General features: G+C 42.7%; 1 protein-coding gene and 1 long non-coding RNA gene across 2 annotated transcripts in view; both read right to left on the bottom strand.

Annotated features, from left to right (window-relative positions):
* LOC147612398 (uncharacterized) overlaps nucleotides 1-18,183 on the bottom strand; it is a 38,347-nt gene extending 20,164 nt beyond the window's left edge. The window contains exons 1-2 of the mRNA XM_086783011.1: nucleotides 17,933-18,183; nucleotides 17,673-17,845 (exon numbers count right to left, since the gene is read on the bottom strand). Of these exons, the coding sequence (XP_086639137.1) occupies nucleotides 17,673-17,845; nucleotides 17,933-18,065 (306 nt within the window). The 5' untranslated portion in view covers nucleotides 18,066-18,183. The remainder of the gene's footprint in view (nucleotides 1-17,672; nucleotides 17,846-17,932) is intronic.
* LOC147612399 (uncharacterized) lies at nucleotides 16,964-17,665 on the bottom strand. Its single transcript, XR_015263453.1, has 2 exons — nucleotides 17,299-17,665; nucleotides 16,964-17,204 (listed from the first exon to the last, which is right to left on the bottom strand). It is a non-coding gene; the product is annotated as an uncharacterized LOC147612399 (long non-coding RNA).
* Nucleotides 18,184-22,766: the final 4,583 nt, after the last annotated feature.

The raw sequence follows: 22,766 nt of genomic DNA on the forward strand, positions 1-22,766 counted from the left end.
TGTTTACCAAAAAACCCAATAGCAAAAACCCTGATAACAACTGTACTCCACTGAATACAGTTCACCCAAATCTGCCTGCACTCTCAATCCTCTGAATGTGCAGCTTAATGCACCAATGACTGAGTAGAGCAGCAAATGGCGTACACAATGCCAAAATGCCCCAAAAATGCCCAAATTTGCTGCACCCAAACTGTGCAAAAATCTGTATATTTTCTTGCTAGAAAATCTGCCTGTTGTGCCTGTATATTTTCACAGAGAAAATAAAAATGCCCAAAAATTGAATTTTAATGCTTACCACCGAATGACACTGTAGGTTGTGTTATTTCTGCAGGTACAGTCCTCAAATACACAGCACTGAATGCTGCACTGAAAGTACACAGTGCACGTTTCTCTGTGCAGGTGACAAAAAACGCTGACTGTACAGAAGCTAGTCGAAGGCGGCGCTGTACTCAGCTGGTACTGTACGGAGCACTGTATTGAACAGTGCGAACAGGTACACACCAGGTACTGTATTGAAGCGCAGGTGACAGTCGGCGTATGACTGCGCAGGACTGTACGGTGGCTGGTACATGTGCGCTGAAGTTGTAGGCGTACGGTGGCTGGTACACGTGCGCTGAAGGCGGCGCGCTGTACCCGACTGAAGGACACTTATAGTAGTTGTAGGCGGCGTACTATAGTACCCGACTGAAGGCGACTGATTTTACAGAAGGCGGCGCACAGCTACACGTACAGTCGGCGCTGTCTTACAGTTGGCGCAGGCAGGTGACAGTCGGCCCTTACAGGCACGTAGGCTACAGTACGGCGGCGCTGTCAGGTACGGAGGCTACAGTACGGCGAACTGGTACGGACAGACGTACGAACAGATGTACGGGCAGTTGAAAAAGGTGAATGTGTACAGCAATGGGCAAGGGCAAAGCTTCAATGGCTCTGATACCATTTGAAGACAAAACAGGGTTAGGGTTAGGGTTTACAGAAAGCAAACAGGCGTGGAAACCAAGGTGAAGGAGTGAACACGACTGCTGTACTCTTCAATGAATTATAAAAATCAAGTACAAGCCACATGATAGTGACCCCTAAAGGATAAGTGTTCACATGTCCGGCCATAAATGTGCCGGGTGGACCAAAACACTTATAAACTGCATATAAGTGAAACTGAACTAAACTGGGGGAAAAAACCTCCACTAACTGAAGTAAAAAGTGCCCCAGTAACCTACTGATGATCACTAGCACTCCTCTGGGTGCATACACAGCATAAAACCCAACAACTTTGTCATGGTTTCAGATAGGGTTCAAGATTGAGGATTTGCTAGACAGGACCTATATATGTTTCTTCTCAAAGGTGGGCTGCATTTTTCTACAGGCTGCATTTTCTTTTGGAGAGATGCCTCTCTACCCCGGACTAACTAGAATGTCAGGTTCTAGTTGCCACACCCACCCAACCTTCATCGCACATCGTGAGGGACTCCTATCTTCGCCCCTCTACTTTTTACCTCAGCTTATGCTTTGGCTAGTAGTGGTTGGTTTTTGGCTATGTTCTCATCTACACGCATATTTTTGCTGAATTAACAGCCTCTTCGACCATTCTTTTTCCCACCCTTTCCCTCCCTCTTGCTTATGAACCCTCTCTCTCTTTCTTGCCTTCTCCGATCTATAGGCTACGTTTTCTTACGCTTTAGAGGAGTTTTCACGCAAAGGATGGCTTCAAATACTTTCACCATTCCCCAATTGGAGAAAGACTCCAAATTTAATGGCTCCAATTATCCCCAGTGGAAGGATGCCATCTTCAGAGTGCTCGCATGCTTACAGTTAATTTTGCATTGATGACTTCCTTGATGCATCATGCGGAGCCTTCTACACCAGAGGAGGCCTTACAAATTTACACCAGAGGACTTCCTTGATGCTTGCATTTAATGATGCCCGACTATTGTGACTGGAGCTTGCTCGCAATGGATACTGTCGACCTACTGTATATGCTGGTCGACTAGGACAAGGTGCTTCCAAAAGCCTGTCGGCTATCCCCTAATGCTGTCCAGGGCTGTGATTAACCCTTGGACAAGCTCATGAGGCCCATAGGCAATGAAATGCTTACTGCATAACTAATACTTAGGCTGACACTACATGCACTATCTGATAAATTCTCCAAGTGGGTTAAGAGAACCAACACATGCAAACTCTCTATGGCTCTGGAGACTGACCTACGTAGCTTGTGTCTGAGATGTCCCGGACTGGGGCTCACAATGGGGCTATAGCATACGACAGAATATTCCGCAAAGGTAAATCCTACTGATGAATGGTGCACTGGTGTAGAGCCAATGCGTCACATAGCACTCCAGTGCAAGGTGCATGTGACAAAAGCGGTGGGTTCGAAAGGCTGGTTGTTCTTGGACACTTTTGATGGTTTATTCCACAAAGGAGACTGTGCTTGACCATAATTCCAAGGTGGCATATTTAGTTCAACCCTTCTTTGCCCACATTTGGATCTTTTTCCTACGGAATTACGATGTTATCCCCAGTTTTGCCTCCTCAACAACTAGTGGATTATCCAATTGATCTACTTCCTAGCGATTCGCCATCAACTCGTGCTCCATATCGAGTCTCTTTTATTGAATCATAAGAAATTCAATGCCAGTTAGCGGAGCTCTTGAACAAAGGCTATATTCGTCCCAGAAGAGCCCCTTCTGTGCACTAGTTTTGATCCTGAAAAAGAAAGATAAGTACATTGATTATCATGCCCTCAATAAACTCACTATCGAGAATAAATACCCTCTCCCTTGGATTGATGAAATATTTGATCAATTGCTTTATGCCAAAATATTCTCAAAGTCCAAATATCATCATATCCGTATTCGTGAAGGTGATGAGCACAAGACTACCTTCCACACGAAGTATGGACATTATGAGCATTTGGTCATGCCTTTCAGGTAAACCAATGCCCCAAAAACTTTTATGAGTCTCATGAATGGCCTTTTTCGACCATTTCTAGACAAGCTCGTGATAATTTATCTTGATGATATCTTGGTTTTTAGTGCTTCAATCGATGACCACAAGAGACATCTACATCAAGTTTTTCAAATATTGTGCAACAATGAACTTTTTATTAATCCACAAAAAAGTGAATTTTTCAAGACATCACTAGAGTACCTTGGGCACATTATTTCAACTGATGGTGTTTCCGTTGATCCTAAGAAAATACAAATTATTAAGAATTGGCCCCGACGCTGCATAATATTTATGATGTCAAATCATTCTTGAGTCTTGCCAATTTTTAACATACAAAGGTTTATAAGTTTTCAGAGATTGAAGCGCCATTGAAAGAGGCTTTAAAGTTAGCACTTGCTTTTCAATGGATAGATGATGCTTCTCACGCCTTTGATAAGCTAAAGGTTGCTTTGACAACAATCCCAATAATGGCAATTGCAGATCCCAATCTTCCTTTTGGAGTCATGACAGATGTTTCAGACATTGCAACTAGTGCAATTCTTATGCAACAAGACGGAACCATCACTTTTGACAGTCATAAGCATTCAGCAATTCAAACAATTTATCTAGTTTATGATAAGGAATTCTTGGCAATTGATCATGCTTATCGAGCCTAGAAACATTATCTCTTGGGAGCACATTCTGTTGCGAAGATAGATCACCATTCCCTGAAGTATATTTTCAACTCAACCAATTATGAATGCACGACAAGGCAAATGGGTGGAGTATTTAGCATGCTTCCATATGGCTATTGAATATGTTCCTCGTCTTTCTAATGTGGTTGCCGATACTCTTAGCAAAATGTCTCAAGCCTAAGCAATGGCTTATAGATCAATATGCAGACGATCGAGACTTTGTAATTACTTTCGAGTGATTACGACTCCATAGTCTAGTCCTTTTGATTTGAAGATTTATGTAGCGTATTCTCTCGTTGATGGATTACTTTATTATCAAGATCGCATTTGTGTCCCTCATAACACAAGTATGTGTAAACTCTTGGTAAAGAAACATCATGACGTTTCTTATCCAACTCATCCCGGTATCAACAAGACTTATTGATTGTTGACAGCTTCTTATTATTGACCCTAAATGAAGCAAGATGTTGTAAAGTTTGTTACAACATGTTTCTCTTGTCAACAAATGAAAGCCAGTAGACAAGCTCCAACTGGTCTTCTTCAACCACTTCCCGTACCAAATGAACGATGGAAAAGTATTAGTATGGATTTCATTACATCTTTTCCTCGCTCTTCGCATGGTAATACATAGATAATGGTGGTGATCAACAGATTTTTCAAAATGGCACATTTTATACCATGCAGGAAGATAACTCAAGCTCCGGTTATTTCTTCGGTATATTTTTAAGATATATGGATTGCCCAAGTCCATTATTTCACATCGACATCTCAAGTTTACATCTCAAGTTTACAGAACATTTTTGCACTTCACTTTTCAAGCCACTTGGCACAAATTTATTATTTAGTTCAACATATCATCCACACATGGATGGCCAGACTGAAAGAGCTAATCAAATTCTTGAAGAGATGCTCAGACATTATATTCATTCTCGTTTAGCATCTTGGGAAGATTATTTACCATTGATGGAATTTGCTTACAACAATTCTCATCATATAGAAATTGATATGAGTCCTTTTCAAGCCACTTATGGTCATACACCAATTGTGCCATCTAAATTTGTTCTTCAACACAAAGTGGCATTAGCGGATCAATTAGTTCAAGAAGTCCAAGACTTTCTTCTTTAAGTTCAAGATCAGATGATTCGAGTTCAAAAACAATATCAACAAACAGCTAACCGATGTCGCCGACATAATGAATTTCAAGAATGTGACATGCAGAGATTGATCGTAGTAAAACAACCTTAGGCTAATACTAAACTTCACTTAATGACACTTAAGAGATAAACAATAGTGTCAATGCAATGCAATGTAGCTATATTAAATGCAATGGTTACAACTGAGATCTATGAGTAGATCTATGCTGAATATCCTTCTCAGAATGAGAGAGAGATATATTGAATGTTAATGGTGAATGGCTGCTTCTTTCTCCACTGCTGAGGTTCACCTTGGATGCCAACTTTCCTCTATGTACAAGGTAGAAAGATGATTGAATGCTGTTTATATGCTGAATATACTACTGATCTGCTGTCTCCCAATGCTCCCAAGAAAGGAAAAAGTTGAGAAGAGAAGATGATCTGAGGTGCTGGACTGAATGGCCTATTTATACGAGTGAATGCTGCTGGTCGGGTACTGTACAGCAGTCAGCCAGCAATCAACCTCCTCACGACTTCATTAAATGTTATATATCTGCTGTCGGTTGCTATGAACTGCTATCGGCTGCCATAAACTGTTGTCAGCTGCCATAAATGCCCACAACCTGATGCTATTAAATGCCATTAAATGATTTGATGACTCATGTGTTCAGGATGGGGCTGAAACAGTCCCATACATGCTATGATAAATGATTGAACGCCTGAATAAATGGATAAATGCCTGCTAAATGCTTATGGGTGCTCTAATATGCCATGTCACTTGTACACCTTCTCGGTGTGCACATGACATTCCCCTCTGCTAAACTGTTGCTGGGTGGTATACCTAGCAACCTTTCGACTCCTCTATTGATCCTCCTCCTCTGAAACCACTGCCCACTGTCCCCCTCTGACTTCTTCTGCTGGGACTGAGGTCGACTGCAAGAGTTGAATCCTTTGAGCCAAAGACTTCTTTACCGCGGGAACTACATGACAAACGCTGATAGATTTGCTCGGAAAACCTCCTGTCTGTGGAATCCTTTCACACACCATCTCCGTCATTCCTGAACCTCTAAACCTCCTGAGGCAATGTTGGAGCAAACTTCGCCTTCTTATGTGGAAGAAAACCCCCTGCTGCCAGTTGAAGCCCAAAACTCCATTTACTCCTTTGATGATGGATGTCATTCTTCCCCAGAGAACTCATGGGTAAAAGCTCTCTGCCTTGCAGATATGAGATGCTAGACTGACTGCTAGGATGACTACTATGCTGATGCAAGCCCTGTGCAAGAATGCAGATGGCTGGGTTACTGATGCATGCCTAAGGGGAAAACCCTAAGGATGGCCTACAAGATCTTGAGAACTGGCTTTAACTGCGGGGAAGCGACTAACATGTTGACTTACTTCAAGACTTTTGGAATGAACATGAACTAAGGCTGCTTACCTTGTAAAGCTCTGATACCAATGTGACATGAACGAGATTGATCGTGGTAAAACAACCTTAGGCTGATACTAAACTTCACTTAATGACACTTAAGAGATAAACAATAGTGTCAATGCAATGCATATTAAATGCAATGGTTACAACCATAGTTGTCACGGTACGAAAATACGATACGGTACGGTACGATACCGTACGGGAATATTCGGTACGATATGAAATTTTGGGATACGGTACGATAAAATACGGTTTTTATTTTTTACACTTACAAGCTATGGAGCTTCAAGCTTGAATGTGAGGGAAGGTTGGGAGGGGAGGAGTCTACAGTGCTTGAGAAACCAGTACATGGATATGTGTCTCTCCCGGTTGGATCTCCCGATTGTCTCCAAAAAAGAACCTGGATGGGTAATGCAATACCAAAGGTCTCCCAGTGTAGCGTTTATGACTAAGGGACCGTCCTTGCACAAATACGAGGAGTGCATCTAGGGTGATAAGTTTAGGGACTCCTCTCTAGATCAAAATGGCCATGTCCAAATGTTCTCTCTTGTGCATAACTTGAGAATCTAATTGTCTAGCCTACCTATACCAGGGATCCCCAAGTGATGTAGCAAGATTCTCTCATCCTACCAATCAAGTGTACACTACCAGTCTACCTCGCCAGATTTTTTAGGTCTCTCCACAACCCCATATGGAATACTGAGTGGACACGAAAGTTGCGAAGTATTGCGAGTATTTGGGATCTTCGTAAAGCAGGGTTTCTATTTTTTTTAAGCATTTGGAAAAAAAATTTCAAGGAAAAAAAATTTTTTGGGGGGGGGGGAAAAAAAAAAAACCTAACTCGTACCGTACGATATCGTACGAATTCGTACGGTATCGTACCGTACGACTCGTACGTACGAATAGGTTCGTACGCGTACGAGAAACAACTATGGTTACAACTGAGATCTATGAATAGATCTATGCTGAATATCCTTCTCAGAATGAGAAAGAGATATGTTGAATGCTGATGGTGAATGGCTGCTTCTTTCTCCACTGCTGAGGTTTACCTTGGATGCCAGCTTTCCTCTATGTACGAGGTAGGAAGATGATTGAATGATGTCTACTGTCTATATGCTGAATATACTGCTGATGGGCTGTCTCCCAATGCTCCCAAGGAAGGAAAACGCTAAGAAGAGAAGATGATGTAAGATGCTGGACCGAATGGCCTATTTATACGAGTGAATGCTGCTGGTCGGATACTATACAGCAGTCGGCCAGCAGTCAACCTCCTCACGACTTCATTAAATGTTATATGTCTGCTGTCAATTGCTATGAACTGCTGTCGGCTGCCATAAATGCCCACGACCTGATGCTATTAAATGCTATTCAATGATTTGATGGCTCATGTGCTGAGGATGGGGCTGAAACAGTCCCATAAATGCTGTGATAAATGCTTGAATGCCTGAATAAATGGATAAATCCCTCCTAAATGCTTATGGATGCTCTGATATGCCATGTCACTTGTACACCTTCTGGGTGTGCACGTGACAAAGAAAGTGATATGATTCTTTTAATCGTTGCTCCTCATCAATATAAAACAATGAAATCAATTTTTCCGAAGTTAAGACCACGTTATTATGGTCCTTTTCGGATTATTATGAAGAATTCTTCTTTGAGTTATAAGTTGGATTTACCACCTTCATGGGAAAAAATTCATCACAGACTTTTTACATATCATGGATCATGAAGTTTGTACAAGGAGATTCTATTGTTCCAAACATTTCAAATTATGTTCCAGAGATTGAAGAACACATGATTTTGATTCCAGAGAAAATTCTTGATGTTCAATAGAAAGAAACTCGACATAAGATTGCTACATAATTCTTGGTACAATGGAAAGATTTGGATGATTCACATTCAACTTGGCAAAGTGATGAAGATCTACAACAATACCCGAAATTACTTCAAGAGTTCTTTAGTCAACAGCAATCACTTACATAACCATGGATATTATTTCAAGCAAGAGGGAATGTCACAATTGTGACTTAATTTCTCTAATTACTCTTGATCATTGAAAGGACACCAGTGAAGAGTCACACCTTGTCACATGGGTCATCACCAAAGGACACATCTATTTAAAGAGACGCCCATTCAAAGAGACACACCTTTACGTCCAAAGGACATAATTAATTATTCAAGAGACATCCTTTCATCAAGGATGTGCCTCTTCGTTTGTACCTTTTTAGGCCCTATTAACAGGCCTTGTGTCTCAATGCAACACAACACAACTTTCCGCTCTAAGCATCTTTACTTTCAGTGTTACACCTTTAATCATGTCTTATAAATTACTAATAGACTAAGAAATTGAAGGAGCTAAAGAAGCTCAGCTGAAACAGTTAGGGTTTCATGTGGGAGACACACACAGAGAAGAAGGGAGAGAGAGAGAGAGAGAGAGAGATGTGGGGATAAGTCAACTCACAAAGTATAAGTGTGTGACTCCCCTATCACACATGTATATTTGCTCTAGTGCACATAGTGCACTTAGTACTTTTAATGTACTAAGTGTACTATGTACTATAAAACTTATGGGCTTGTACACACTATAAGGGTGGGCATAATGCCTTTACCCCAACAACCTCCCACTTAAAGGCAATGTGCCCTTAAGTGAAGGAAAAGAAAAAATCAGCATGTACATGATAATATACAAGGCCATATCAAGGCTGAAACTGGCCTCATCCAATGCCCATCAAGTGTCTGGAATGAGCAAACCGCTCTGGAGGCAAACTCTTTGTCAACAGATCAGCCGGGTTGTCATCCGTATGAATCTTGACAAGCTGAATCAGCTTGTCCTCTATCACCTCTCTGATGAAGTGATACTTCACATCCACATGCTTCGTCTTTGCATGAAAGACAGGGTTCTTTGCCAACTGGATGGCACTCTGACTGTCACAATGCAGCAATGGAATATCCCCTGTAAAACCCAAATCAACCACTAACCGAGATAGCCATAATGCCTCCTTGCAAGCCTCTGTGGCTGCAATATACTCGGCCTCTGTAGTAGATAAGGCAATGCACTTCTGCATCCTGGATATCCATGACACAACACCTCCTGTGAATGTAAACACATAACCGGTAGTAGACTTCCGGTTATCTGTATGACCGCCATAATCCGAATCCGTGTAACCATGCACTAATGCATCCTGTTTGCCAAAGCAGATGCACATATCCTGTGTGCCCTTCAGGTATCTCATGACACCTTTCACTGCTTCCCAATGCTTCTTGCCAGGGTTGGCCATGTATCTAATAACCACTCCCACTGCAAATGCAATGTCCGGCCTGGTAGCAACCATGGCATACATGAGACTGCCACAAGCTGAAGCATACGGAATCTTGGCCATATCAGCCCTGTCACTATCCAACTGTGGGCTATCCATAGCACTGAGTTTCACATATGGAGGCAAAGGAGTACTAGTCTTCTTCCCCCCCTCCATATTGAACCTCTGCAAAACTTTGCCAACGTATTCCTTCTGAGACAAATACAACACATGCTGATTTATGTCCCGAAGTATCCGCATACCCAAAATGTGATTTGCATCACCCAAATCCTTCATATCAAAGGTCTGATGCAGCCTCTTCTTCAAGGCATCCATCTCTTTACGAGATTTCCCGGCAATCAACATATCATCAACATACAAGCTGAGGATCAATAGACTGCCATCCAAAGCTTTCTTGGTGTATAAGCAGTGATCTATGTCACTCCTCCTGAAATCCTGGGATTTCATGAATGTATCAAATTTATGATACCATTCCCTTGGTGCCTGTTTGAGCCCATAAAGACTTTTTCAGCTTGCATACAAGCTTCTCATTTCCATTCACTGCATAACCCTCTGGCTGTTGCATATATATCTCCTCATGGAGATCACCGTGAAGAAAAGCAGTCTTCACATCCATCTGAATCAAATCCAGATCATCATGAGCAACCAAAGCTAATACAGCTCTAAGTGTGGTCATTTTGACCACTGGAGAGAAGATCTCATCAAAGTCCACACCATATTCCTGCTTGAAGCCCTTAGCCACTAACCTGGCTTTGTATCTTGGCTTTGCATCAGGTGCAACTTTGAGCCTGTAAACCCACTTGCATGGCAAAACCTTCTTGCCTGTAGGCAAATGCACCAACTCCCATGTTCCATTTTTGTGCAGAGAATCCATTTCTGACTTCAAAGCACGCTCCCAAAGAGCCTTGTCTGCCCTCTGTAAAGCCTCCTTATAACAAGAGGGCTCCCCACAGTCAGTGAGCATCAAGTAGTCAACCCCTGGAACAAACCTGTCAGGGGGTCTGGAGGATCTTGTGGACCTCCGTACCCAATGATCATCATTTGCAGGTTGCTGTCCAGCCTGCATATCACCTATTGGTGGCTCCTGTTCCATGCCATAAGGTTGAAAGATCATGCCCAGTATCTCCTCTAACTGTGGGATATCCATAGGGATATCTTTTGCCATCTCTAGCTGTCCATTTGGACCATTTTCAGCACCATTTAAGGGCTGGTTTTGTTGCTGTAATGGCTGATTTACAGCCCTTGGTTGTTGTCCATGATGTCCATCATCATCAAAGATGACTCTGCTAGGCTCCTGTTGCCTTGCAGGCTCCTTATACATGCATGTTTCATCAAAAATGACATCATTGCTGCGTATAATCTTTCTATTCACTGGATCCCAAAGTCTATACCCCATTTCACCTCTGTCACCATATCCTAGGAATATGCATTTGTGAGACTTAGGATCAAGTTTGGTGCGTATTTCCCTGCGTATGTGCACGTACACAACGCAACCAAACACTCTGAAGTGCTTGTAGGACGGAGGCTTCCCTGTCCATACTTCCTCTGGCACTTTCCCACCAAGCCTCGTGTTAGGTGACCTGTTTATAAGATGAACGGCTGTCATAATAGCTTCAGCCCAAAAACCATGAGGTAACGCAGCATGTGACAACATAGAACGAACCTTCTCCTGAATGGTCCTGTTCATCCTCTCTGCTGTCCCGTTTTGTGGAGGATCATAAGGAGAAGAGAGCTCCCTCTTGATGCCTTTAGCATCACAAAAGTCCTGAAACTGTTTGGACATATACTCTCCACCATTGTCGGAACGCAAAGCCTTCAGTGTTTTGCCAGTTTGATTCTCAACATGAGCAACAAACTTCTCAAACACTGAGAATGTATCACTCTTAAAACGAAGAGGATAAACCCACACCTTACGTGTGGCATCATCAATAAAAGACACAAAATATTTTGCCCCTCCCAAAGAAAGCTGAGGCATCCCACATACATCTGTATGCACAAGCTCTAACTGAGCATCTTTCTGTCCAAGAGCTTTCTTGTGGGGGCACTGGAGTTGCCTGGCATATATACAATGCTCACAAAACTGAAAACTTGAGAACTTTAGAGAAGGCAAGTAACCAAAACGAGACAATTGCTCCATTCCTTTGACAATTGCTCCATTCCTTTGACACTCATGTGTCCCAACCGGCTATGCCACATAGAGATTCCCGGCAGCTCGGTTGCATTTACATTAGCATGGTGATAGACACCAGCATGCATGAAGTAAAGAGTGTCCACCTTAGAGCCTCTGGCAACAACCAGTGAGCCCTTACTAATCTTCCACTTTCCACTACCAAATGTGGTAACATAACCAGCATCATCAAGCTGTCCAGTAGAAAGCAGGTTCTTCTTAATCTCAAGCACATGCCTGACATCATGGAGCATAAGCTGTGAGCCATCTGAAAACACAAGCCTCACATCACCTCTGCCAAGAATCTGGCATGCATGGTTGTCACCCAAATAAACTACTCCTTCATTGCCAGCAGTATACTTGACAAACAAGTCTCTGCAACCTGTGACATGAAAGGAGGCACCTGAATCAATGATCCATGAGTGCATACCATGACCATCTCCTGCATGGAGTGAATGGGCATCAAGTGAAGACATGAATAGGACTTCATCCTCACTGTCACCTGCATGTGACACATTGACTTCTTCAATCTTGACTCCACTTTTGCCCTTTGGCTTTGCATCTTTGGCTTCATCTTTGTCTTTGTCTTTGCCTTTGCCCTTTTCCTTTTAATCATTCTTCCATTTGTAGCATTGCTTTTTGAAATGTCCCTTCTTGCCACAATAATGGCATTCCAAGTCCTTTTTGGAGCAGGACTTGCTCCTTCCCCGTTCTTGGCTTTTACCCCTTTGCTGGGATCTCCCACGTGCATTCATTGCATTGGACTTTCCAACAGAGTTGTTCTTCCTGTTCATCTCCTCTTGAAGGAGAGCACCCTCCACATCTGCATATGACAGCATAGCATTTGAATTGCTAGTGGCTGTCCTGAATGTGTCCCAACTCTCTGGCAAAGTGCATAAGAGAAAGGTGGCTTTGAACTCATCGTCCATTGCCAACTTTTGATTGATGACCTGGCTGACAACACCATTAAACTCATTTAGATCATAGACGCCCCTTCCTTCATTTAAAGACCTATGAGTTTCTTCAACCAATACACTTTGCTTGAGGCACTTTGCTGGGCATACAAGTCCTGCAATCTTTGCCACATTCCCCAAGCTGTCTTCTCTTCACGTATGCTGAAAAGTAAAGAGTCTGACACAGACAACATGATGGTGGATCTTGCCAGCTCATCCATATCTTCCCATTCTTCAGCAGTAAGAGAAGCGGGCATTACACCCCTTTCTTTGATGGGCTTGTGCTGCTTCTTCTGGAGCAACACATTATAGCACTGGGTTTGCCAAATGTCATAATTATGTGAGCCTTCAAGCTTCTTGATGTGAAGCAATGAAGAGCTCTCACTTGTGGTTGCCATAGCAATATGCAACCTTTGACACAGTCAATGCCTGACTCCCTGCAAGATGTGCAAACACTGCACCAAAGCACACAAAGTGCTCACAGTTGTTCTCCCAAAGTTTATCTCCCACTGCGGAAGCACGACTGCAACTCTCCTCCCACTGAATGTGATAAAATCACCAAAATCTGGTTGCTGCAGATTTATGACAGCACCTTAGATGTGCTCTGTTCCCCTTCCAAAATATTGTACAACAGTACTAAGTGCTCACCAATGATGTACCAAATCTGTACCGGCAAGTACAGCAACTGAAAATGAGCCTTTTCCTCACTCAAATCAATGTACAGCCATGCCAAAACTTGTACAAAGTTGTACCAAATCTGTACCAGCAAGTACAGTAGCAATAAATGCTCTCCTGGCTGTCCAAATGAGTGAAAATCAGACCTTGACAGTCCCCACCACTGCATACAACAGTCCCGGACAGAAATTGGGCAAAAGCCCCTTGACTGCAAGTGGATTACTGAGGGTTCAAGGCATAAAAGTCTTCCCTGTTGCTTTGCCAAGCTCAACAAGCACAAAATCTTGAAAAGCCCCTTAATTCAAGATCAATTTCTGATCATGAATGGTAAATTAATGCACATGAAGGCATCCAGAGTCTTCACAATGCTTCCCCCAGGCCACATATACATCCAATACATAAAAGCCCCTTGATTTACTGGCACATTGAGTGCTTGGCAGGCATCAACACATTGCCCAAAGCATCAAATGCCAGTGCCGACATGCAAATCAACCCAATTGGCACAAAAGCCCTTTGATTTGCACTCCAATTTCCTGCAATTTAGCCCCGAATGTGAGATTGATCACATCATACAGCATGTATGAATGCCCAATGGCACAATTACATCAAAAGCCCCAAATGTTAACACCCAATTTCTTGCCAATTGACCCGGAATGTGACCAATGTCACCCAATGTTGCCAATTGTGCTCAAATCTGAGCCATTAGGACCTGTACCTGCTCAATTGATGATAATGGACATGCAAATCCCAAAATTGAAGCAAATATCTCTGAAATTTCTGATTTCTTGCGATTTGCAGACTGAATTTCTTGATTTCTGTTGCAGGAAGGGGGGCGTCGTATTTGCTGACTCATGTGCTGCTGCTGCTCTGCTGCTGCTGTGGTACGGATGCTGCTGTGTGTTGTACGGCTGTTGAAGGGAGCTGCTGCTGGACTTGGTGCTGCGAGCTGAGAGCTGCTGCTGTGCAGGCTGGGAGCTGGCTGCGCTATGATGCTGCTGCTGCGCTGTGGTGCGCCTGGCTGAGCAGCAGCTGTTGGCTGCCTGGTTGGGCAGCGTGGCTGCTGCTGGGCAACAGCTGAGCAGTCCACGCTGTGGTTGGGCACGCCTGGCTCAGCTGCGTGGTCTGTTGGCTGCCTACGTTGGGCAGCCAGGGCAGTACAACCAACAATAGACAAGGCTCTTCGACCAGCTAAGTAAGACCAGCAGGCGCACAATAGACAGTGCGACCAACAGCAGGGTGATCACGTGCAGATGGTACGGCCAGTAGGAAGCGACCAGTAGAGTAATCAACAGGGGACTGTGAGAAGAGGGAGGTGATCAAGCTCTGATAACAATTGAAGGAGCTAAAGAAGCTCAGCTGAAACAGTTAGGGTTTCATGTGGGAGACACACACAGAGAAGAAGGGAGAGAGAGAGAGAGAGAGAGAGAGAGAGAGAGACATGTGGGGATAAGTCAACTCACAAAGTATGAGTGTGTGACTCCCCTATCACACATGTATATTTGCTCTAGTGCACATAGTGCACTTAGTACTTTTAATGTACTAAGTGTACTATGTACTATAAAACTTATGGGCTTGTACACACTATAAGGGTGGACATAATGCCTTTACCCCAACAGAAATCCTCACAATAAATGCAAAATCCTGACGTGAATTCACGTGCACACCCGTGCCATGGCTAATCCTGTGCATATTAATAGCCTTAATCCTTGGTTAAGTATCAGTAGGATAGCATTTGCATCAGCAACATCATCATCTTCAATCATCATCATAAGCCATACAATCACCAGAATCATCATCATCAACATCATCATGGGAGGACATAAGGGCCTGTAGGCTAGCAAGATTCCCCTTCAGCTGGCAGCAGGTCCTTGTGTGGCAGGCAGCTAGGAGCCAGAAAGTAGGCACCAAGTGTGGGCAAAGCCACAAATTCAAGTGCAGCATTTATCAGTATTTCTTCAAGATTTTTATCTAGGAATCATGCCGACAGCGACATGCTATTGGCCAACAGCATCCCAAGCATATATAAAAGCAAAAGTCATCATTCAAGTCATATTCAATATTCAACATTGTAGTTAGCAGAAGAAGTCATGTAAGAGGCCAGAGGTTACCTCTCCAGGGTTGACCAAGGACCTAACCATGTACATTCATCAATAACCTTTTTGTACCATATTAATATGAAAAAATCCTAACACCGATCTCTCTCTTCTTCTCTCTCCTTTGTCTTAATCATGTTGTACAGCAAAGGCTTCCGCGCATGCAACATTGGTGTTAGAGCATTCAAGCTCAACCCACTAAGCATTGTCCCAAGGAAGGTGCACAGTTCCAACAGATTGGATGCAACAGAGTCGCAGATGGAGTGTTCTGCAAGCGAAGGTAGAGGAAGCATTCCTTGAGGGTATTTACGCATAACCAATATATCATTAAGCTCTCAAAGTGAGTCTACATATAATGGTGAGTGAGTCTAACGAAGAGGTCATCTACAAAACGTCTCACATTACAAAATTTATAAAGAAAGACAGGACAAGTATTAGCAAAAATAAGGCGTTCCATAAAATCAAACTCATAAGTAAAAAGATAAAAATTAGCAAGAAAGACGACACAATTGGTACCCATGGAAATACCAATTGCTTGCTTAAATAAAGAGTCGCCTAAGGATATATAAAGGTTAAATAAAGAGTCGCCTAAGGATATATAAAGAGTCGCCTAAGGATACATAAAGGTTATCTAGGAGAAAATCTAACCAAGTACAAATGTCATCTTTGTCTACAATTTTGGTGAATCTTTTCGTTCTCTTATCTACACCTTGATTTTAACTTTTTAACCAAGAAAAATCAAAATGCAAAGCTGACTTTTCTACTAATAAAGCCTTGCATCTATCCTTTTCTAATCTATAGGCAAAAACTTTCGTCATAAGGGATCTAATCCTTATACATAAGTCTTCTAAGTCTAGTTTGGTGTATAAGGTCGTGAAGTTGAAGGTTTGTAGGCATAAAGAAGACGACTTTTCAACCATGCTCCAATAGAAGTTTAAGAATTTCAAGATGGGAGCTACTCCTACAGAGTCTTTTAAGACCCAACTCATGTCTATGTAGAGGCACGTCCGCATCTTTAAGAAGATTTTTCCAAAGGTCATGGACACTAGGTAAAATGGCTTTAAAGCAATGACTAAGCCATTTAGAAACATCCGTCAGAGATGTATTGCAAGAAGCAGCTATGAACTTGGGCTTTATAGGATTCTTATGAAACTTCCAAACTGTATACAAAAAAGGCAAAGTAGGGTTGCACTTGAAACCAAACGGTTTACAAAAATCTTGGTTTTTCAAGATAACGTCTTGAGAAGAAAGTGAACAGCTAGAATAAGCCCGAGAGGAAGAATTCACTTCACTTAACAAACATTCTAAGTAAAACTTTTTACAAGTAAAAACAAAATTGTTACAACACTTGTCTACGTAGGAAATAACAAAATCTCGATGAGAGCAACTAAATCTCTAGAAGATAAAAAATTACTAACAGAGGGAGTACTCTTTGAACAGAATTTCGTGAGTTTCTCAGAGACCTTTCTCAAAATAGTAGCTTTCCAATGAGAAAAAATGCCTTGAACTCCTAAAGATTCTTCTAGCTTGACTACAAAACTAGATATGCCCTTTCCTATGGCTTGAAGAACACAAGAGTCAATTGAAGAAGAAAGTTTACTAATATTCAATTAGAACTAAGTGCTCCCATAAAAAGAGCCACTAATTAGCATTAGTCTAATCTCATCAGTATTGCCACCAGTCATGTCTTTTGGGAATATAACAATCTGCACAGAAAAGAGTCATATAAGCAAGTGTCTTGTCCTCAAGCCTCTAATCTCCCGTATCATGCCCCCATCAGAATTCCTCATAAAAGCCTCTCTTGTACCTATTTGCACACACACCTGTACAAATGTAAGGAGCTATATCACAGTACAGAGCCATCTACCCAGCCGTGACAGGTACATCACAATGTCTTACTGGCAGAATATGACTGACCTGCTCTGCCAATCACTGGAATTCCATGCAAAATCTGACATTACCATCAGCCTCTAAATCTAGGCTGTCGTCGTCATGTCTGTTACATTCAGAAACACCTCCGAGGTCATCTGGTTTCCAGAAAACGCTGTCCTTTTCTAAAAACCACCCTCCCCAAAGCCATATCCTTAGAAATCCCATCCTTGACGATGCGTCTAGCATTACCCTCTCGAGTCACTCATAAAGCCACGTTCTTCGATGATACCACAGCTCCAGAAGATGTGAATAGTAGTGTTTAGCATGAAGAAAGAATGTGAAAAACAATATGCAAGTGATGCATTCTGAGTGAAATGAAAGAGAAAAACATGGTAGGGATTTTTCAAAATGGAACTCACGATGAGTCCCACGCGCAGGTCGACTGCAGAGAAGGCAGATGCATCGATCTCTGTTTTTACACTAGGGCAGGCCGCTCTATCGACACTGTCCAGCACCTGCGTTTCGGTGTGGCAGCGGACAACCGAGGCTCCTGGCCCTTTTGCCACCAGCCTTGCAGAACCCTTCTTCTGGCCTAGAGACAAAAACAAACCAAGTAATGTGTGGCACATTGGAACAGCCCATAACGCTATCTTGTACAGGAATGCTGCTGCCGACGAACCTTTCACCTGAGAAAAATGGTGGTAATTGCTGTTGAAGTAGCCCATTTTTTGCGAAAAAGCACTTGCGTTTCCTGTTCCTGTCTGCCCGACGTGGTTACCGAAGAGATGCAACCTTGAGACGCACAAAGCCATCGCTGCCGCTCTCAAGCTTCAGGGTACGATGATACGTGTTAATTGAAAAGCCAAATATCTAAAATCCAAGTCTCCCCCATCGGTCCCGTGTATTTTGAACGATGGGCATTGAAATACGTAGTTGAGGTAATCGAAAACCTAAGAAGTTTTAGCCTAACATATTCTTGCCTAAGGGCAAACAAGGATAGAAGGCCATTCTATCCACGTGACAGTGAAAAAAATAAAAACAAATCAAAAAAGGAAAGTAAAAATATGCTTTTATTTAGAAAGGAGAATTCCAAAAAAGAAGCCTTACCGAGTGCTGGTCCAGATGCACGACTATTTTGATCGCGTCTCTTCATCCGTCTTGTCGAAGTTGATGCTCAACCAATTTACCCAGTTTCCCAACAGTTCGTCTCTGCCCATGGCCACACTTCACATAGCTTTGGCTGGAAAACTTCCAACTCACGGGACCCTGATGCTTTGGCCCTCTGCAAGAACCTCTAATTGCTTGTCCTCATCGAAATTGGGTTGCAAGGTAGTCTCCCATAAGCGATATGGGACATGCCTGCTTTGGATCGGGTAGCTTTGGTGGACACATCTCTAACCGCTTCTCTTCCCTCGAAGGAGAATTTCGCATCTTGACGTATTTACAAGGGCCACCCTGGCCATGGCTGAAGTGCAAAGTTCAAATCCTCTCTTTAGATACCCAATTCACTTGTACTTGATGACGTTAAGGCAACCGCCTGCATGATCCTGCAAACTCTACAGGATGGCCACCTCATTCTCCACATCCAGCACAAGTAGATGATGTAATGGATGATGCAATGTAGGATGATACTGTGGGCAGGTTGGCATACTGCATGGTGCAGGTAGCAACGCCAATGTGGGCAGTGCAGTGGGAGGTGCCCAGTAAGTAGATGATGCAATGGATGATGCAGCGGGTGGTGCCCAGTAAGTAGATGATGACGTAGTGGGCAGGTTGGCATACTGCATGGTGCAGGTAGCAACGCCAGCACAAGTAGATGATGCAATGCATGATGGAGTAGGCGGTGCCCAGTAAGTAGATGATGATGTAGTGGGCAGGTTGGCATACTGCATGGTGCAGGTAGCAACGCCAGCACAAGTAGATGATACAATGCATGATGCAGTAGGCGGTGCCCAGCACAAGTAGGATGATACAGTGGGTAGGTTGGCACACTGCATGGCGCAGGTAGCAACGCCAGATAACGTGCTCCAACAATTGTTGGACTTCTCGTGCTCGCAGGGATCTGATTGCTCTGTCGTGTTGCCTGGTGGGCCCTACGTCGCTTACACCCTTTACGCCCACACCTCCTACGCTATCAACGACTACTGGCAGAACATGTGGGCGAAGGGCGCCACTTGCGACTTCGAAGACGTCGTCGTGCTCATTAATCTCAAGACCCAAGTGAGTACTTTTACTTATAGCACACCCGATAGTGACAATTTCTGTTTACGTTAGTGTAGCAGCATGTACAACACTGCTATTTCGCACAACGATGGGTGAGCGGCTCACCAAGCGTGCACACAAGCTCATACTGGCCAATATACTCAACTTTGAAGTGGGTTGGTTTGATGCAACTTTGAGCTTGTCTCTATCAAGTTGACCATGGCTACAACACTCATTGAGTTGTGCAACCATGGTTTGATGCAACTTTGAGCTTGTCTCTATCAAGTTGACCATGGCTACGACACTCATTGAGTTGTGCAACCATGGTAGATGCATAGAAACTTTTTGAAAAGCTCTCAAAGGTTAATTTTGTGTTGTGGACCACAAGCATTGCTAGTCATCTAGAAGAAGCTAACCTCTTTTACAATCTTGTATACGCTTGAGAATCCCCAACTACCTCATGCACAAGCTATCTTGGTGCATGAACGTAAGCAGGTACTCTCTCTCTCTCTCTCTCTCTCTCTCTCTCTCTCTCTCTCTCTCTCTCTACACACACACACACACATCATCATCATCAAAACCAGGTGCGCTCCATGCTCTGAAGCTTGCAAAATAAGATTATTATTTTTTAATTCTTTTACCGTGTTTTGTGTGAGTGCTTGGGTAGCATACTTCGTGTAGTGTGGAGCATATTTGAAATGCTCGAATGAAAATGAATTTAAAAGCATACTTGGAAGCAATGTTAGACTGGCATCCGCAATCGATGAGCTTTAATGGCCGCCTTAACACTAAAGGTGTTTTGGTCCACTTTCGATATTGAAAGTGCTATTTGGGAAACGGGGGAAGGGCACGTTCTCCTATGTTTATAAAATTTCAGGGAGAACTATACCAACTCCTTGCCATACTTTATGTATGGTTTTTTTTTTTACTTCACTCACACAAACAAGCACAAAAATCCTATGACTTGATGGATGACGTGTAACTCAAATTCAAATGTGGTAATGAATTTGGAATTATCTACCTTGCAATGTACTCTTAGATCTATGTCGATGTTTATCGATTCCTCACGTCGAATATAATCATAGGTTTGATGTTCATGCTCGTTCTCACACACACACATACATCATCAAAACCAGGTGCACTCCATGCTCTGAAGCTTGAAAAACAAGACTGTTTTTATTTTTAATTCTTTTACCGTGTTTTGTGTGAGTGCTTGGGTAGCATACTTCGTGTAGTGTAGAGCATAATTGAAATGCTCGAATGAACATGAATTTGAAAGCATACTTGGAAGCAATGCTAGACTGACATCCGTATTGATAAGCTTGAAGCCTGTTCTTATGTTCGATGGGGATTCAAAAGTACCTCGCAAATTAGAAAATTACAAATTCATTACCACATTTGAAAATGAGTTTTGTATTATGAATCAATATGTAGGACTAGTGGCTACCTGTAACACTGAAGGCGTTTTGGTCCACTTTCGATATCAACAATGCTATTTGGGAAACGAGGGAAGGACACTTTCTATTAAATTTTGGGGAGGACTGTGCCAACTCCCCACCATACTTTATGCATGGTTTTTTTTTAAACTTTACTCACACAAACGAGCACGAAAATCCGACGACTTTATGAATGTAGCTCAGATTCAAATGTGGTAATGAATTTGGAATTATCTACCTTGTGATATACTCTAAGATCTCTGTCGAAGTTCATCGATTCCTCACGTCGAATATAATCATAGGCTTGATGTTCATGCTCATACAGGTGCAAGCAATCAAGAGGATAAGGGCACCCAAGCATTCTCGTTTTAAATATTTATTGTTTTTAATTTGTGGCAATGGGAAGCTTCTAGGTTTTGTAGTAATGGAGGCTTGCTCCCGTAGAGAGTTTTTTCTTTGCTTTGTGATCATTTTTTTTGCTACAGTTTTGTGCTTTGCAATTAGTTTGAGAGAGAGAGAGAGAGAGAGAGAGAGAGAGAGAGAGAGAGAGAGAGAGAGAGACGGCCATTCATAGCATTTTAAAAATGAACTGCATCAGTTGGGAAAAGAGAGAGTGAGAGACGATCGTTTTTAGTAAAATATAGTTTTTTTTCTTGTGCTTTGCGATCATTTTTTCAGTTGCAGTTTTGTGTGTGTGTGTGTGTGTGTGTGTGTGTGTGAAAAACACACTATAATCGAACGTACTAGTTATGTTGTGATGATAATACCTCATGTATGCTAGACGAAAGTGGGGCGAGGGAGAGAGAGAGACAAAGAAAAAGGGGGAGAGGGAGAGAGATGGCCATTCATAGCAAGGTTGACTCTAAGGTCATAACCTTAGCATTAATTAAATAATATGAGGTGATACCTCGCATTAATTAATTAATTTGGAGAGAATATTCGTCCATTTCCCCATGTGATTAAAAAAAACATATCTCCTATCTTCTTACTATATATAAAAGGAGAAAACTTTTGCTCATGCCACATGTTGAGTTTTTTTGGCGTCCCATGGGACCTCACTTGCAACGCCACCTTAATGCCAAAATTAATGACATGCTTGCAGAGCCATCCCCGCCGTCTTCTTACTATATATAAAAGGAGAAGACTTTTGTTCATGTCATGTGTCAAGTTTTTTTAGCATCCCCTAGGTCCTCACTTGCAACGCCACCTTAATGCCAAAATTAACAACCTGCTCATAGAGCCACCATTGTCGTCTCCATGCAGAGTCGTAGTAGACACAGAGCCGCCCTCCCTGCATGCATCCAGCCAGAATTCAAATTTTGTTTGTATAGCGAGCTCCTTCTTCAAGTCTCCTCCTCTCTTCTTTTTTCATTTCGGTGTTCTTACGAGGCTAGTGTTTGTTGTTGCGGGGTGTCTGTGGGCGAGCCTCCCTCTCTCTCTCGCGCGCGCTTCTTGTATTGATTTTATTGTTTGTGTTTGTGTAGGCCCTTTGTGATTGCGATTTTGTGTACATCTTTGCTAGCAAGCTGGTGGGTGAGCCCTCTCTCTCCATCTCTCCATTATATTATAAGCGGAGTCACCTTTTGCCTGCTATGTGAGCCTCTCTCTCTCTCTCTCTCTCTCTCTCTCTCTCTCTCTCTCTCTCTCTCTCTCTCTCTCTCTCTCTCTCTCTCTCTCTCTCTCTCTCTCTCTCTCTCTCTCTCAATCTCACTGTACAATGAAAGGAGAGTCAAATTTGTGTGCACATGTGCCCCCCCAACTTGAAAGTTTCTCGATCACTCTCTTATGTGAAAGTTCCAACACCGCCTTACTCTCTTACGTGAAAGTTCCACTCTCTTATGTGAAAGTTCCACTCTCTTACGTGAAAGTTCCAAC

This window comes from Cibotium barometz, chromosome 45 (genome assembly GCF_041138505.1).
Source record: "Cibotium barometz isolate CiBa-2024 chromosome 45, ASM4113850v1, whole genome shotgun sequence".
Classification (NCBI taxonomy): Eukaryota; Viridiplantae; Streptophyta; class Polypodiopsida; order Cyatheales; family Cibotiaceae; genus Cibotium; species Cibotium barometz.